Consider the following 15493-nt stretch of genomic DNA (forward strand, 5'->3'; position numbering starts at 1 on the left):
TCGTTAGTCATCAGACTTTACCCCTGGTTTCGAACATCTCCGATATGCCTAACAATGTCAGGTAACAGGCCGTCCCCTGTGTGTGAGAACCACAGCAAACCTCTCCTGGCCTAACCCTACCTAATCCTGGGCGCTCCCAGTTTTGAAAAGCAGTGGGTCCTCAATGGAAGGTGTGTGCATGTCAGGAACTACCTCCTCACCGGGCAGAAAATTGGGCTGAGGGACCCAGGAATTGCTCTTATTCAGCAGCTCTGCCACCCACTGAGAGTCTCAGCAAGCCTTCCTCCCTGCCGCCCAGCACACCCCCCAATCGCTGAAGGAAAGGGTAGACTTTGTAAACAGGTCATCCTTCTGTTGGTTTGGTTCAGCAGAAGGAGGTACAGCCTGCAGCAGCAAGTGCTCACCAAGGTAACGCACACTGCCTTTTAGGACAGACCTTCCCCACACCTGGCAGTTCTGTGGACTCACTTCCTCAGTGCTGTGCAGCCAACATACCCAGGCTCGAGCATCTCTAGGATTTACATGAGGAAATAGGATTCTTTTTCTTCAGCAGCATCTCCTACAAAGTTCTCCCCTCCCCCTGGCCCGCTCCCCTTCCCACGTTGCGTTCCAGAAACAAAGAGCTGAGTGGAGTTACACACCAGAAGGTGTTCAGCTGCTGGCCTCTCCTCGGCCGGCGCTGTTTTCCTTTCTCTTCCCACTCATTCTTGTTCCTTCTCCTGTCGCCTCACTTTTCCTACTACACATGGAATGGGTTAAAAGTTTTTTGTGTTCTGTTACCTTGTTTGGGTGCCGTAGCATGCCACTGCCCCCTTGTTGTTGAATTGTCGTCTTCCACCCTGAGAAGGGTTCTGTATTTGCTCAAAATAAAGTTCAAAAGGAAGGTCAGGCAAATACAAATCCCTCCGATTTCCTCAGGCAGCCACAGCCAGAGATTTGGTTCCATTTGTCCCATTCCCATCAAATCTGGGATCAGCCCTGTTTCCTTGATTCTCACCAGGAGACTGATTGGATTCCAAGCCAGCATCTGTTGGGGCTTCTGAGAACACAAAGCCATTCAGAAGTTCAGGGAAACAAAGCATGTCCTGTCATCCAAGCCTGTTCTCCGGCTTAATTAACCAGCAAGGCCAGGAAGAATCTCTTCGTCCCTGCGTCCCTTCGTGGTTTGGAAGAAGTTGAGTTTTATCCCTTAATGACTAGAGATTGCCTGGGAACCCAAACAAACTCTGTATGAGAACTAAAATGAATGTAACTCAACTTCTCTGTTAATTATCAAAATGAAGCCAAAAACATTGAACCACAAGTCTTAAAAAACAAGATATCTTTTTAAAAGGAAGGACAACAAAAGAAGCAAACCACAGTTTTCTGATTGGGGAGCAAAATGCAAAGCCACATGTTGACACATAAGTGAGCAGACGTTATTTTGCAGGGGGGTAGGTATCCTGGTGCTTGACTGGATCCAAATCCACTGCAGCCGAATGAGTGGCAGGGGCTAGCAAGGCATAGCTCATCGTTAGACGCTGGTCAAAAGAGCAGTCACCTGGCAGTCCAGATTCAAGAAGTGGGGCAGAATTCTTAACAGCATTTTTCTTCTTTAAATACAAAACAAAGTCAGTGTTTAATCTTGGGTGTTGGTTACCAGAAACTGCACAGAATTATTTTCTACAACTTGATTTTTGAATATAAAAGATTGTTAGATTCAAATAAAACCCTAGGGCTTTTACAACCAGCTTACAATTTGATACGATTACCTCTTAGCCATTTGGTCAGGAGACTTACTTATTTTTCCCAAGCCTACATTGAATTGAACCTGATGACCTGTGCTAATATTTTTAATTCTGTAATAATTCTCTAAGGCAGATGTGTCATCCCACTTCTGCAAAAACTGTGGTCCATAAACGTAGCAGGGGCTCCAGCCGAGGCTGTTTCTCTTGGCGTCTTTAAGCCACCCTCCTGCCTTCTCCCATCTGTGGCTCCAGCACCACCCAGACTAGCCCAGTGCCCAGCATCTCCCTGCGGGGGCGGATGTACAGAGGATACCACACAACTCTGAGACCCGTGTTTAAGTGACCAGGGAAAGGAGGGACTGTTGCAGGAATGGAGGGGAGAAGAACATTTCAGAGTGGACCCAGGAGAGGCAGAAGGCCCATGGGAAAGGTAGACCAAAGGTGAAGTCGTTAACTGGATTTTGGCTATAGCATTGTTTCCTTAACTTTTTTTTTTTTTAAGTAAGCTCTATGCCGGGGGCACCCGGATGGGTGTCTGCCTTCAGCTCAGGTCATGATGCCAGGGTCCTGGGATGGAGCCTTGTTATCAGGCTCCCTGCTCAGCGGGAAGCCTGCTTCTCTCCCTCTGCCTTCTGCTTTGCCTACTTGTGCGTGCACTCTGTCAAATAAATAAAATCTTAAAAATAATGTTAATAAGCTCTATACCCCATGTGAGGGTTGGACTCCTGACCCTGAGATCAGGAGTCACATGTTCTACTGACTGAACCAGTCGGGCACCCCTTTCCTTAACTTTTTAAATGTACCTTCTACAAAAGAAACTAAGGTGGTGACGTGAGCCCCCTTGTTTCATCGACGCAGCTTTCTCAGCAGCTTATTTCTGGTCACTTTTAAATATTCTCCTTTCTGTTACAACATGGGGGCAGGACCACTTTCCTGATCCGCAGATGAGGAAAACGAGATTCAGGTCACTTGGTAAAAGTGGGATGCAAGCCCAGGTCATGGACCAGATGTCAGCTCCTTTTACTCCAGAAGTCTCCACACCCTGGAGGTCACAAATTTGGCAGCTCACCAAGTAGGTGCCCACTAGGGTCCCTGAGCCCAGTGAACCAGCTGGGTCTCCATAGAGGGGTAGGACCATCACTGGACCCTTTCCCCATTGAGCCAAGTTGCCGATGTTAGAAGGGGGGGGCCTGGATCTCCAAATCTTGACAGTATCCTTGATCAGGTTTAGGTGTCACTGAGGACTTTACCAAGGAGGGTGGGAGCATGTAGATATGTGTCATCTTCGACAAATGCCAGCAGGTCCAGGCCGAGCACTTGACCCTGACAGGAGTCAAAACATGGCCATATTCCATGCTGCCTCCAGGTCCCCATGGGGGAGCTCTAGATGGAAAGGAGTTTGGGTGCTGGGTCTCTGTGACCTGTGGAGATGGCTGCAGAGGCCAGCCAAGAGCCCGGCTGTCTTTGCTCCTCCCCAGCACGTTGTCCAGCCCCCCACTGGGCCATTCCAGACCCCAGCTGCACAGCATGTGCCACTTGGGGCTGTGCCTCACCCTCCTCCCCCCAATTTCCTGTTGCAGGGGGACAGCTGGAGCTGGGGGTTAGGGTCTGGTGTTGCTCGGCGATCTGCAGCCGATCTGGGAATAATTTGAAACTAAATCCTCAGCCCTTTGGAAGCCTTTTATGAAATCATTGCAAGTTTATTAACAACAGCTGTGGCCACACATGATCTGGATCCCAGCCCCAGCCCCACCCCCAAAATCGCAGGAGGGAAGCAGCAGTTGACTTGGAATCCCCAGTCACCTTTTTAAGGGGAGGAAAGTTAAATGAAGAAAAGTCACCCATCCTTCCTCCGTGGTCACAGGAGGCTGGACAGCAGGCAAGCGGGCGGCCAGCCATGGTGATCAGAAATGTTGAAGAAAATGGGCTCAAAGGGACTTTTCAAAGCTTTGGCAAGAGCAGCCTGAGGCCAAGCGCTCACACATCTATTTTAGGGCCCTTCAGCCTGTGCTGGCAGTTACTGTCAGTGTCTGATTGGCAGAAACCTCCTCTTTCTTGAACCATTGGCAGCTTCTCCATTTCCTCCTGTCCAGACCCTGCTGCTCAGGCGGAGCTGCGAAGCTTCCTTATTGAGGGGCAGGTTACAGAGTGGAGGTTTGGGCTGGTTTTTCTTAATTAAAACCTCTCTGGCGAACTCTACCTCACTTCCTGCCAGCGACTGCCGTGCTGAGTCTGTTTTGGAGAAGCCCAGCCCCTGCCATCGGCTTCGTGCCCTCGCCGTGCTCCCCGCCTCCTCCATGTGAAGCAGGCGTGTCCAAGTCCTCCAAGTCAGGCCAACACTTTGTGTCCTGCTGAGCTCAAAGGAATTCAGAGAGAGGAAATAAAACCTTCTTCCTGTTAAGATGCAACCCACTCATTTCTTCCTTTAAAGTATTCTTCCAGATCTGCGGGGCAGTGAGACTCCACACCCCATTCTGCTGTATGTATTCCTTTATCCTCGGCACTGCATTGGGAGAGCACTGGGCCACTGTGGGTGCTGTGCATGTTCCCTTCACAGTCCTCATTGCATCTGGTTGTGGTATGTGGGCTCCATGCCCAGAGTGGCCATGGGTAGTGATAAAAAATTGCTTAGGTGGTTCTCTTGCACCCTAGCCTGGTGTTTCATTATACTCAGCTTTTTGGGTTTTTTTTAGGATTTTATTTATTTATTTGACAGAGAGCGAGCACAAGTAGGGAGGAGAGGGAGAAGCAGGCTCCCCGCCGAGCTCAGAGCCTGACATGGGGCTTAATCCCAGGACCCCGGGATCATGAGCTGAGCTGAAGGCAGACACTTAACCGACTGAGCCACCCAGGCACCCCTGTTAATAGTCAGTCTTTTGAGACCCACCCGTCCTGGGACATCTTGACCGCTGACTGGTGTCTGCTCCCTCCTATTTCAGCCTAGTCTTGCTTATATGCACATTCCATGGATCTGTGTGGAAATTTTCACCAAGATTAGGAAGGGCCGGAAAGCAGACAGAGAATGGAAGTCATTCAGGCCTACTGGATCCATCTTTAAAGCCCATGCCAAAGGCCAGATGGAGGAGTGCGGGGGGGACACATCATCCTCAGTGGCCATTCACTTAGGCCTATTGGGGTGCCCAGCGCAGTGGCTGCCAACAGAACCATCTGTTCCTCCCCGGGGGGGGAGGGTGTGAAGGGGAGGTTGGGTCGAGGGTCCAATTTGGTCTCCAACCTTATAGAAGGCAGAGCAGCTGGAGGGGCCCTAACTGCCCAGGCACCCTAGGGGCTACCAGCCCAGAAGGAGCAGCAGGCTTTGCACTGGTCCCGCTTTCACTTCTCACGACTCCATGATCTTCAGCATGTAACTGCTCCTCAGAGCCTGTTTCCTCGCTAGTAGAATCTCTGTTGGCCCCTCATGATTGGGAGAGACAGTGTGCGCGTGTGAGCTGGAGCCGAACACAGGGAGGTGGGACTTGAGTGTGCAGAGCACAGCCTTCCAGAAGAGAACCTCGGGGGGTTTCTGAGCGAGGTGGGGATACAAAGTGGGCAGTGGGCCAAAACATTCCCAGGAGTTCTCTCTGGAGAGAAATTACCGGTGACTTTTTTATTTGGGTGGTTTTAAACTTTTTTTCCCAAAATTGCTTTAATATTATGAGAACCAAAACACTGGTCTTTTGTGGCAGAAAGAAAATTCCATGGGACACTGTGACATGCAAGTAAGTTGGTAGCCTCACAAGAAGGCATGTTAGGCAGGGAAATCTAGAAGTGTGTGTTCCCACTCTGGAGATGGGCTTAGAACGGCGGCCCAGTCAGAGGCAAGGGGAGACCCTGCCACTGTGAGCCAGTAAATCCTTTTGGGTCTCAGTGGTAGAGCCTGACCCGCACCTTGGGTTTCTGGCTCAAGAGGTGAGGTTTGTGGGCTCTGGAGCTCCTGACTCCGTCTGAGGGAGAAGGAAAGAGGTCATGAGAGGGATCTGCTGCTGGCTTTGTCTCAGAGGCCAGTGCCAGGGGAAGCCAGACACTGACGGATGGATCTTTTTTAAGGGATAGTATGTGCACTTCTGGGTGAGCTGACCAAGAAAAGAATTCCTAAAAATTTCCAGGGAAGTGACCCACTTATTTGCTGTGTTGGCTGTTTTTCTTCTTGAATGGAAGTGTTATGATTTGCCCTTTTCTCTTGTATTTAGTGGAAAAAGGAGATTTCGGAGTTCTGCCCATCCCAGAGAGAAGGAACCCTCTTGTATTTCAAGGAGGATAAGATGTACTCGTTCTAGAACAAGGCAGGGCCTCTGACAGTGCTCGGGGCAGGGCGGGCGGAGTTCCAGGGGCCTTGCAGTCCCTGCTGCAGAAGCTTCCAGTTCAGAAACCTGTGGTTTCTGCGGTTAAGATCTCCAGCCTCGAGAGTGGAAGGCCTGGGTTTAAACCTCACGGTGTCTGCATTTCCCAATCTGTAATCGGGGGATTCATTAATAGGGCCTAACTAGTGGAGCTGTTACGAAGATCCAGTGTCTGTGAAGTGCTTTTACAACAGGAGCTGGCACATAGTAAACCCTCAGTAAACATTAACTTCCGTTCTTGCTGTCATTGTGCTTGGCACTTTGTAAAAGTGAGATCATTTGCTTCTCACAGTAAACCTGCTGTGAATGGGCTCCAGGTCAGGTTGTGGAAGGTAACAGGGTCCTCAAGCCCAGCTCTGTGGAGCCCCAGAACTGGAGCTGTTCTCATCACGCCAGCACCCTGTCCGTCAGGAAGTCAGGGCTGCTTGAAGATAAGACTTGCCGCGGCCGGTCGCTCTGTCACGCCTGGATTTCCTGTGGGTGACTCAGCCCTTTCCGGGGGTGCTGGAGGTCAGGTACTTCGGTGACCTGGCCCCTGCACCCGGCTCTCTCATCTGCTTTCCTCCTATTATTCCCCACTTCCAGCAGCCTAGGTGTGTCCTAGATTTGCAGAGTGGCAAGCCTTTTTTGCAGGTGTCCTGGTTCGCCATGAATGATGATGCTTGGGGGCACCGAGAATGTTTCCCAAGGGAACTCACCTCCAGAAAGGCCTCGGGAGCCCATCTGTCCCTCGAGCCCAAACCCAGAGGGACCAGTCTTCATGTTTTATCTCAAAATCAACCTTAAAGCTTGCCACATTCACTCTCTTTATTAACATTTTTTTAATTATGGTAAAATACGTATAAAATAAGATTTGCCATTTTTAAAGTGTATGATTCAGTCTGCCTTCACTCTTGACTTGAGGAGCTTTAAATGCTTAAGAGAGGGGTGCCTGGGTGGCTCAGATGGTTGAGCGTCTGCCTTCGGCTCAGGTCATGATCCCGGGGTCCTGGGATCGAGTCCCGCATAGGGCTCCTTGCTCAGCAGGGAGTCTGCTTCTCCCTCTCCCTCTGCCTCTCCCCCTGCTTGTTCTCTCTCTGTCTTTTTCGCAAATGAATAAATAAAATCTTTTAAGAAATAAATAAATAAAATGCTTAAGAGAAATTGCTTGGGAAGGAACCCCCGCCCCAGATGAAGTAAGAAATCTTCACCTTAGAGTCTATCATGTTTGGCTAAAGATGTAATTTAAAAATATATTGAAAAGCGTTTTCATTGTTAGTTTCTAAACAGTGTCCTGTGATTCCAACCAATCGGAGGAAGTTGAAATCTGAACCATCTGATCCTTAATCTAGCTGCAACTGACAGTTTACTCAGTGGCCCTAATTAATACAGTCAGGAAGCCCAGCACCTACCCTATGAAGAAGCCACAGAGGCAAGTGTTGGGGGCATCTCCCAGTCTCTGCCACTTTTTCTTGAAGCTTCTCATCTTTTTAAAAATCTTTATTTCTGCTGTTTCCCATGACCTTCCTGCCTTTAATAGTTGAGCACTCTTCGCCAAGTCCTTTACATACTGGAGGTCATTCCAGCCTTACAATAGCCCATTTTACAGGTGAGGTATCTTGCAAGACTCAGACATTCAAGTTGCTTAGTGGAAGGTACCACAGAGCCCCTGCTCTCCCACCTGACAGTTTTCTGGATAGCTTTTTTTTTTTTAAGATTAAAAATCTTTTTTTCCTGGACCTTCCACTGGCACCAAAATGAAGAGGTTTGTCAGCTCCTCCTCTAGATAATTGGTAGAACGTATCTTTATATTCACATGGAGACCTTCAGAGTGTGCCCACCAAACTGTACTGAATTATCCGAGCCCTTTGCGTCGGTTGGTTAGTGTTTCCTTCGTACAGGAATCCATTCCCTCCTTTGGAATTTTCACAGAGAGGCTAGATGACTGGGTCTTGGGGTTTTTATTTTATTTTTTTATTTTTTTTAAATATTTTATTTATTTGAGAGAGAGAATGAGAGAGAGAGAGAGCACGAGAGGGGGGAGGGTCAGAGGGAGAAGCAGACTCCCTGTTGAGCAGGGAGCCCGATGCGGGACTCGATCCCGGGACTCCAGGATCATGACCTGAGCCAAAGGCAGTCGCTTAACCAACTGAGCCACCCAGGCGCCTGGTCTTGGGTTTTTAATGGAGAATTTGCATGTGTTAACCTGGGAGACAGACATGGTGCCCTCGAGGGTTCCTCTTGGCACTTGGCAGCTCTCTCCTTTTCCTCTTGCTTTGTTGAGAACACCTGGCAGGGTGAGGCTGAGAAAGATTTATGTGTTAAGAATTTCCAAATGTGTTGGGCCACCTGTGGCCGAGTCGTTGGGCATCTGCCTTCGGCTCAGGTCATGATCCCAGGGTCCTGGGATGGAGTCCCACATCAGGCTCCCTGCTCAGTGGGAAGCCTGCTTCTCCCTCTCCCACTCCCCCTGCTTGTGTTCCCTCTCTCGCTGATGTCTCTCTCTGTCAAATAAATAAAATCTTAAAAAAAAAAAAAGAATTTCCAAATATCAGGAAGGATGCGGAATCTAGAGACCATTGAGTTAGTTTAGTTCCACCATTTGGCGACTGAGGGTTGGAGAACATGAGCGAATTTAGCAGGGTCTCCTGCTATTGCCCACAGAGCCCACAGCCTCCAGCGACTCTGTCCTAAGGTTTTTTTTTTATCTACCAAACAAAGGGAATATATTACATAAATATTTACTTATTCCATCAGTATGACTTAGTCTCCTTGTTGATCAGAAGTTTAAACCAGTAAACTTAGAACAGTGTCTAGCACTAGCAGGTGTCCAGTACACGCTGATTAAAAGCTATTCCCGACTTGAGTCCTCGAGGTTCGTCGTAACTATATGGTGAAATCCCTGACTGCTGTCTTGGCGGTGACATTAATAATGTGCTAAGTAAACACGCACACCATCCTCCGCTGAGGTGGGACCGCCACACTCTCCACTATCCAGGGAGGGTCTCCACTATCCAGGGAGGGTGCCCTCTCCAGCTCACATGCTCTTTTCTGTGGTCCTCCGTTCACATTTCACAAGTTCCCTGGTGCCATCAGTTGGTCAGAGCTGTCACTGAAACTGTTCCAGCCCAGGACACACCTGGCCACATGGGGAGGCTCCAATGCCTTGTCTAGGAAACACCTCAAGTACTGGGACTGCCGCTGTGCACCAGTGCCCTCCTCACACTTCTCCCCAGCTTGACTGCTCTTAATTCCTGGAGAAGCAGCTGGAAGACCCCAGGCAGGAAGCCTGCCTGTCATTCAGTTCAAATCCACGCAGTTGGTGATGTTCCACTCCGTTCATCTCGCTCCTAAACTGCTGTGCCCTTCCTCCTGCATGAGGGCCCCCACCCCGACCCCCGTTCAACTGGCAAGATGCAGCTCCTACAGCCCACCAGCTGTCTAGAAGCTAAAGGCCAGCTTCAGGGCTCAGCTGGCCTGAGTAGACCTTTGTCCACCTGAGGTCAGAGAATCAGTAAGACTCTGCTGGGCTTTGCACAAAAGGGGTGCACTGCTCAGAGTTCATGGACTCTGGATCTGAAACTTTTCGGGCCATTGCTTCTCGGCCTTTTGTCCTAAGATCAAGTGTGAAACTTCTCAGGCCCTGCCCGCCCCAGACCCACCCCCTTCCCAAACCCTTGGGTTATCAGTCTGCCCACCCGAGCTGCAGAAGGTCCTCTGCCTACTTACTTTACAGCTGAGGGAACAAAGCAGGCTCCTGCCCCTCCCCCAGGTGGCCACCACCATGCACAATCCCACGCCTCAGCCACAGCATTTCAGGTGGGCTTCCTCACGGGAGCCTCATCCACTGACGAAGCAAGGAGACCTCAGGGTCTGGGAATGAGTAGTCTGCTGACTGGCAGCAAGCTGCCCTCCACTGGGTCCCAGTGGGGTGTCAGCACGGCATGGAGCTGGTTGGAGCAAGCTCACCATCTTGTTGCTCTTCTTCTAGGAAGATGATGAGAAGCTAATTGAGGAGATCCAGAAGGAGGCTGAAGAGGAGCAGAAGAGAAAGACTGGAGGCAAGCACTCCCCCAGCACGGGCCCCATGCCTGGAGCGATCCCTGTGGGGGCGGGGGGCTGGGGGCGGGCCCAGAGCACTCCCACGGGGGCGGCGGGAGGGGGCGGCTTCATGGCTGGCCCTCTGCCCCGCCGGGGCTGCCCAGGCATCTGTCCAGCTCCCTGTGGCAAGAGGCTGTGAAGGCGTAGGAGAGTTTCAGTATCCCCTTGATGGTCGGGGGGTCCCGAGCGATGGGTTTGAGCTTAAGAGGCAGACAGAACCCACACTGGACTAAAAAGACAGTAGGCCCACCCTGGCCTCTCTGAGGTGACAAAGGAATGAAATGGAGTTTCTGGGAGTGGCCCCCAGGCCCTGGCTCTGAAGGAAAGTCTCCCATGGAATCCGCCACCCTCCAGGGCGATCACTGAGTTAACACTTGACAGCTGAGGGGGGTTGGTGCACATGCACACGTTCATTGGCCTTATTGTGGCCTGGCCTCATGCTCTGGGCTCTCAGCTTGGGGCACGTGGGACTGAGGTCAGGATATGCAGCCCTGGTCCCAACCCACATGAAAGCACGGTTGGTTTTGTTTTCTGTACTAAATCCCATGTCCTGTTCAGAGAACACCTTCAAACGCATCGGGCCCCCCTTGGAGAAGCCTCCAGAGAAAGTCCAGAGGATTGAAGCCCTGCCGAGGCCCGTCCCACAGAACCTGCACCAGCCACAGATCCCCCCCTATGCCTTTGTGCACCCCCCCTTCCCCCTGCCGCCTGTCCGGCCCATGTTCAACAACTTCCCTCTCAACATGGGCCCCGTCCCAGCGCCCTACGTGCCCCCTCTGCCCAATGTGCGCGTCAACTACGACTTCGCTCCCGTCCACGTGCCACTGGAGCACAACCTGCCTATGCACTTTGGACCACAGCCACGGCATCGCTTCTGACAGCTCTGTGTCCTGCCTCCTCCCCAGAGCCCCGCCGCTGAGCAGCCCAGCCTGTGCAGGGCCGGGGTACCGTAGATTCCCACCTCGCCCCCAAGGCCATGCCTTCTGAATAGGGATTGTGCACTTGTCTCTCAGAAGGATAGGCTGGCTTTTTTCCTGCTTCTTCCTGGGAAGGGCTACTGTCCCTTGAGCGGCCGGCAGGCCAGTGCCCTCAGGTGCCTGTAAAAGGATTGGTCTGGCACTTGCTGGACCGGTGATAAGGGGGCAGTAGGGCCTCCCTGGAGAGTTCCACTGTCCGAGCAGTGGTGCAGGGACCCTCACCACAAGGCAGCCCATCTCCGTCAGCCCTGTCCCTGCAGACAGCGATGAGGGAAGGGTTTGTGTCTGTCCCCTCCCTTCCCCCTGGGAGACCTCACAAGTCTCTCAGTTAACCACGTAGGCCTTCCTTACCGCAGTACAGTCTGATTGGTGATAAAGCTGAAGTCCCAGTTGGAGGGAGTTAGGGGGTTTGGAGAGAGCTAAGCCATCTGAACCATGTTGTGAAGGCTGGATTCTCCCCCCACCCCCACCCCAGGACTGCAGCCCACCCAGAGTGAGTGCACCCTGCTGCTCCAAATCAGTTGGTCCCAGTGAGGCGGTGGCAGAACCGTGTCCCCAGGCCTGGGGGCACTGCTCAGGGTGGGGAGGCTGCAGACTGTATTCTCCAAATCCAGAACCCCAGGCCGCCACCACCGTGACTATTGAGGTCTCTTCTTGTCCTTGGCCCACTCAGATGAGACCACAGAGAGCCATCTCATGCTATCAGTTCTGTTTTGTAGTTTAAAGAAATACTTGCCATTTACTCACTTTGAACTTACTGGGTTTTCTGTGGGCTACTAGAGTTTCTCTCGTTCAGTCTCTAGAAAGTCAAATCAGTTACGCCACACCAGGCAGCCAATGAGTGCTGGATGGTCCTGAATCTTGCCAAACAAAAGGTCCTTTCGAGGTGGCTGTGACAGGCTTGGTCGCTCTCCCAGGTAGCCCAGTTGTCAGGTAATGAGCAGCTTCTACCGTAAGGTTTGGTGGTGGCAGTGGGTTTCCATGGGGGAACAGAGGACCCAGACTACACCCGGCACCCACCCGTGGAGCTGCCCCTTCCCACGGCCAGGTGAGTCTAGCTCCAGGTCGTCACGGGGGTCCCTGCCCCTTCCCACTCACCTTTCCCTGTGCAGCCCCAGCCCACCCAAGGCTCTGCCCCATCACTAGCCACCGCTGTGCAGAGCAGAGGCCTGCACGGGGAGTGACCCTGCCTGGCTGCCCAGTATTGGTCTCTGTCACTGCTGCTATATCTCTGTCGTCTGTGGGGTTCCCAGAAGTTCCCAGCACCTGTGCACAGACCTCAGAAGGGTGAGCCTAATGACCAACCCCCCATCTCTAGGGACCATGCCCCAGGACCATGCATTCTTGTGTGCAGGCACCCACTGCCATCAGTTTCTCGTGTATTTCAAGGATTAAAATGGAGAGAAATCTGCTAAGTTGCCCATTCTTCCTCCTGCTTTTCCTCCAGGGGAGGGCTTTGCAGAGTCGTCTGGGCGTGGGGCGAGACACACGAGGAGGGGCCTGCACCTCCAGGAGCCTGAATGGCAGTGCCTTGGGAGAGCCCTGCTGGGGGTGTACTGCAGGGTACAGTGACAGGTTTAAGTACCTTTACAACATGGTCCCCGTGCATCCCCAAGATGGGGAGGGTCTCAGAGCAGTTGAGCTTCCAGCGGACGTCCCACCAAATGGACACACCAGAACCTCCTGGGCCCCCTGAGCCAGTTCATCCAAGGAGGGAACAAACCAGTCCACCTCTGCCCTGTAGCCAGGGCACAGGGTTCCGTGGAGTGCTTTGGGCAGCCAAAAGGGTAGGCCCCAGGTGGGTGGCATGTGAAGATCCCCTGGCACAGGAAAGGAAGAGACCAGAATAATTGGTTTCCCCCAAGGCCAAACTGAGGACTTGCCATTTGAGATGAATTCTGGCTATTTCTAGCCACACGTAGCTGCTAGGGATCTGAGGGCCCCCGGTTTCTGACGATCCTCCTTGAGCTGGACTGTGGAACAGCTCCCAGGCCCGCAGCAGCACAGTTGCTATTTGGGGGAAGGTCGTTGCCACGAGTTCTGATGCTAGCATGAGGTCTCACCTGTCTGTGAAGTGACCCTCTAGGTTCCTGTGTCCCAGAGGACTCCAGGCTTCTTGAGAAGCAGACTGCACTAGTGAGAGTTCAGGGGAGAGGGGGCCTTAATCCTCTGACAAGCCAGCAAGTGGCTGCAAGGTATGAGGACAGGAGACCCACAGAGACCAGCCAGTGGCAGGGACAAGGCAGGAATCCCAGAGGCAGCCTGGCACCTTACCCTCTCTGGGCCACAGTGTTTGCTCCCCCAAGCCAGAGACTGCCCAGCAACAGTCCTGTTCTACTTGCCTTAAACTGGAGAGAGGAATCTAGTATTTGCACTTAGCAAAAGATTTTAAAACCTAAAAAAATAAAAAGTGTGCATGACCTGTCACTTTGTATAAAAATAGCAAAAATGATTAGTTTATTAAATTTTTTTCTGTACCTTCTGGTAGTAAAATACATCAAAATAATTCTGTTTAAACTACTGTGTGTAAAAAGCCTGTATCATATGTAACTTGGACTTTTTGTAAATAAATGTTTGTGCACTATGTTCCGTCCGGTTTTGTCTGTCCACACGGCACTACCAGGCAGGCCCCCCCGCCCCCATGAAGTTACAGGGGCTGTGCACACAGGCGACAGATTCCCGGGGAGTGATTGGGCCTACGTTGCCACTGCTCCCTGGGAGCGGACAGCTGCCGCCGGAGAGCTGCGAGGAGAAGTGAGACCCCCATCTCCCCTCCCCAGAAGGAAGATCAGGTGATGTCTCATGCTGACCCTGCTTGGGTGGCTACCGAGGCCCACTTGGGCACAAGGGGGGTTTCTTTGTTGCTTTTTGACACAGAATGCCCTTCCAGAAAGTGCTCAACCCTCTTCCAGGCCTGGGCAGCAAGCCACCACCTGGCCTGGAGAGTGATCTGCAGAGGCTGGACCAGGCGAAGGTTGGGTGAAATGGGAGGAAGAGGGAGGAACGAGCTCGTTCCTCCCTCCAAGACCAGGAGATCAGGTTCCTGAGAACAGTGTGTCTGACTGGGGCCACCTCCCTCGTGCCCAGCCCTCCCCGTCAGAATCCCCAGCAGCCCTGCTGTGAGCCAGGCTGGCAGACCCCAGCACCCTTGGGCTCAAACTGCTCAACGTTCTGATAAAACGTGGGCTCTCCTGTCCTGCCATTTGCAGCCTTATTGAGTGATGAGTGTTTGTTTGTTTGTTTGTTTTTGCACTTCTGAAAAAAGCGTACTGAAATAAATCCAAGACAGAAGTTACCTGCATTCCCAGGGTCGTGAGTTCAAGCCCCATGTTTGGCGTGGAGCCTACTTATAAAAAAAAGTGATTCTGCACCTTTCAAAATGGGACTTTTCTCCCTTTGCAACCCGGAGCGCCCCCCGGGTCTGATTGGTTCTCTTTGTGCCATCCTGATGGAAGATTGGGGTGCTTCGCACTTCCCGCCGCCCTTCCACACCTCAGTGAGCACCCGCTTGGATATTTCAAAGGATGTATTTTCCAGGAGCAGAGTTGTGCATAAAGGATGGGGGTGAGGGGCACCTGGGTGGCTCAGTCGTTAAGCATCTGCCTTCGGCTCAGGTCATGATCCCAGGGTCCTGGGATCGAGTGCCGCATCGGGCTCCCTGCTCCGCGGGAAGCCTACTTCCTCTCCCTCACCCCCTGCTTGTGTTCCTGCTCTCTCTCTGTCATATAAATAAAATCTTTAAAAAAAAAAAAAAGGGATAGGGGTGTGTATTTCTATGTCTTTTGCCATATTTCTTGACAAAGCAGTGTCAGCCCACCCGTCCTGGGCTGTGTTCTCACCCTTCATTGGCACATCGTTGTTGCCACGGTCCCTCAGCTGTCCTAAGACCTGTCTCCTGAAATCTGACCTCATGGGGACACTTGAATGGACACATCTTCCTTTAGAAGGAACTGCTGTTTAGGTCAGGTGCATTTGTAATTGCACTGTCCAAACTTACTTTCCATCCTTAAAGTGACATATATGTATACACATTGGCCACTTACAAATGTTTTTTTTTTAAAGATTTATTTGTTTATTCATTTGAGAGAGAATGAGAGAGAGAGAGAGCACATGAGAGGGGGGAGGGTCAGAGGGAGAAGCAGACTCCCCGCTGAGCAGGGAGCCAGATGCAGGGCTCGATCCCGGGACTCCAGGATCATGACCTGAGCCGAAGGCAGTCGCTTAACCAACTGAGCCACCCAGGCGCCCCACAAATGTTTTAAAAGAGAAAAAATTTGAAAACAAAAGGATCAAGACAAAAGTGCTTTGTTATCCGAAGGTAGCTACTGATATTTTTTTTTAAGATCTATTTATTAGAGAGCAAGCAAGG

The 15493-nt window shown here is 51.7% G+C and overlaps 1 protein-coding gene across 3 annotated transcripts in view; it reads left to right on the forward strand.

Moving 5' to 3' along the window:
* RNF216 (ring finger protein 216) overlaps positions 1-13708 on the forward strand; it is a 149544-nt gene extending 135836 nt beyond the window's left edge. For all 3 annotated transcript variants that reach the window (XM_028088420.2, XM_028088422.2, XM_028088421.2), the window contains exons 16-17: positions 10038-10107; positions 10706-13708. In XM_028088420.2, the coding sequence (XP_027944221.1) occupies positions 10038-10107; positions 10706-11025 (390 nt within the window). In that variant the 3' untranslated portion in view covers positions 11026-13708. The remainder of the gene's footprint in view (positions 1-10037; positions 10108-10705) is intronic.
* Positions 13709-15493: the final 1785 nt, after the last annotated feature.

This window comes from Eumetopias jubatus, unplaced genomic scaffold (assembly GCF_037043125.1).
Source record: "Eumetopias jubatus isolate StellerSeaLion01/CBP00866 unplaced genomic scaffold, mEumJub1_p1.0 scaffold_12, whole genome shotgun sequence".
Taxonomy (NCBI): domain Eukaryota; kingdom Metazoa; phylum Chordata; class Mammalia; order Carnivora; family Otariidae; genus Eumetopias; species Eumetopias jubatus.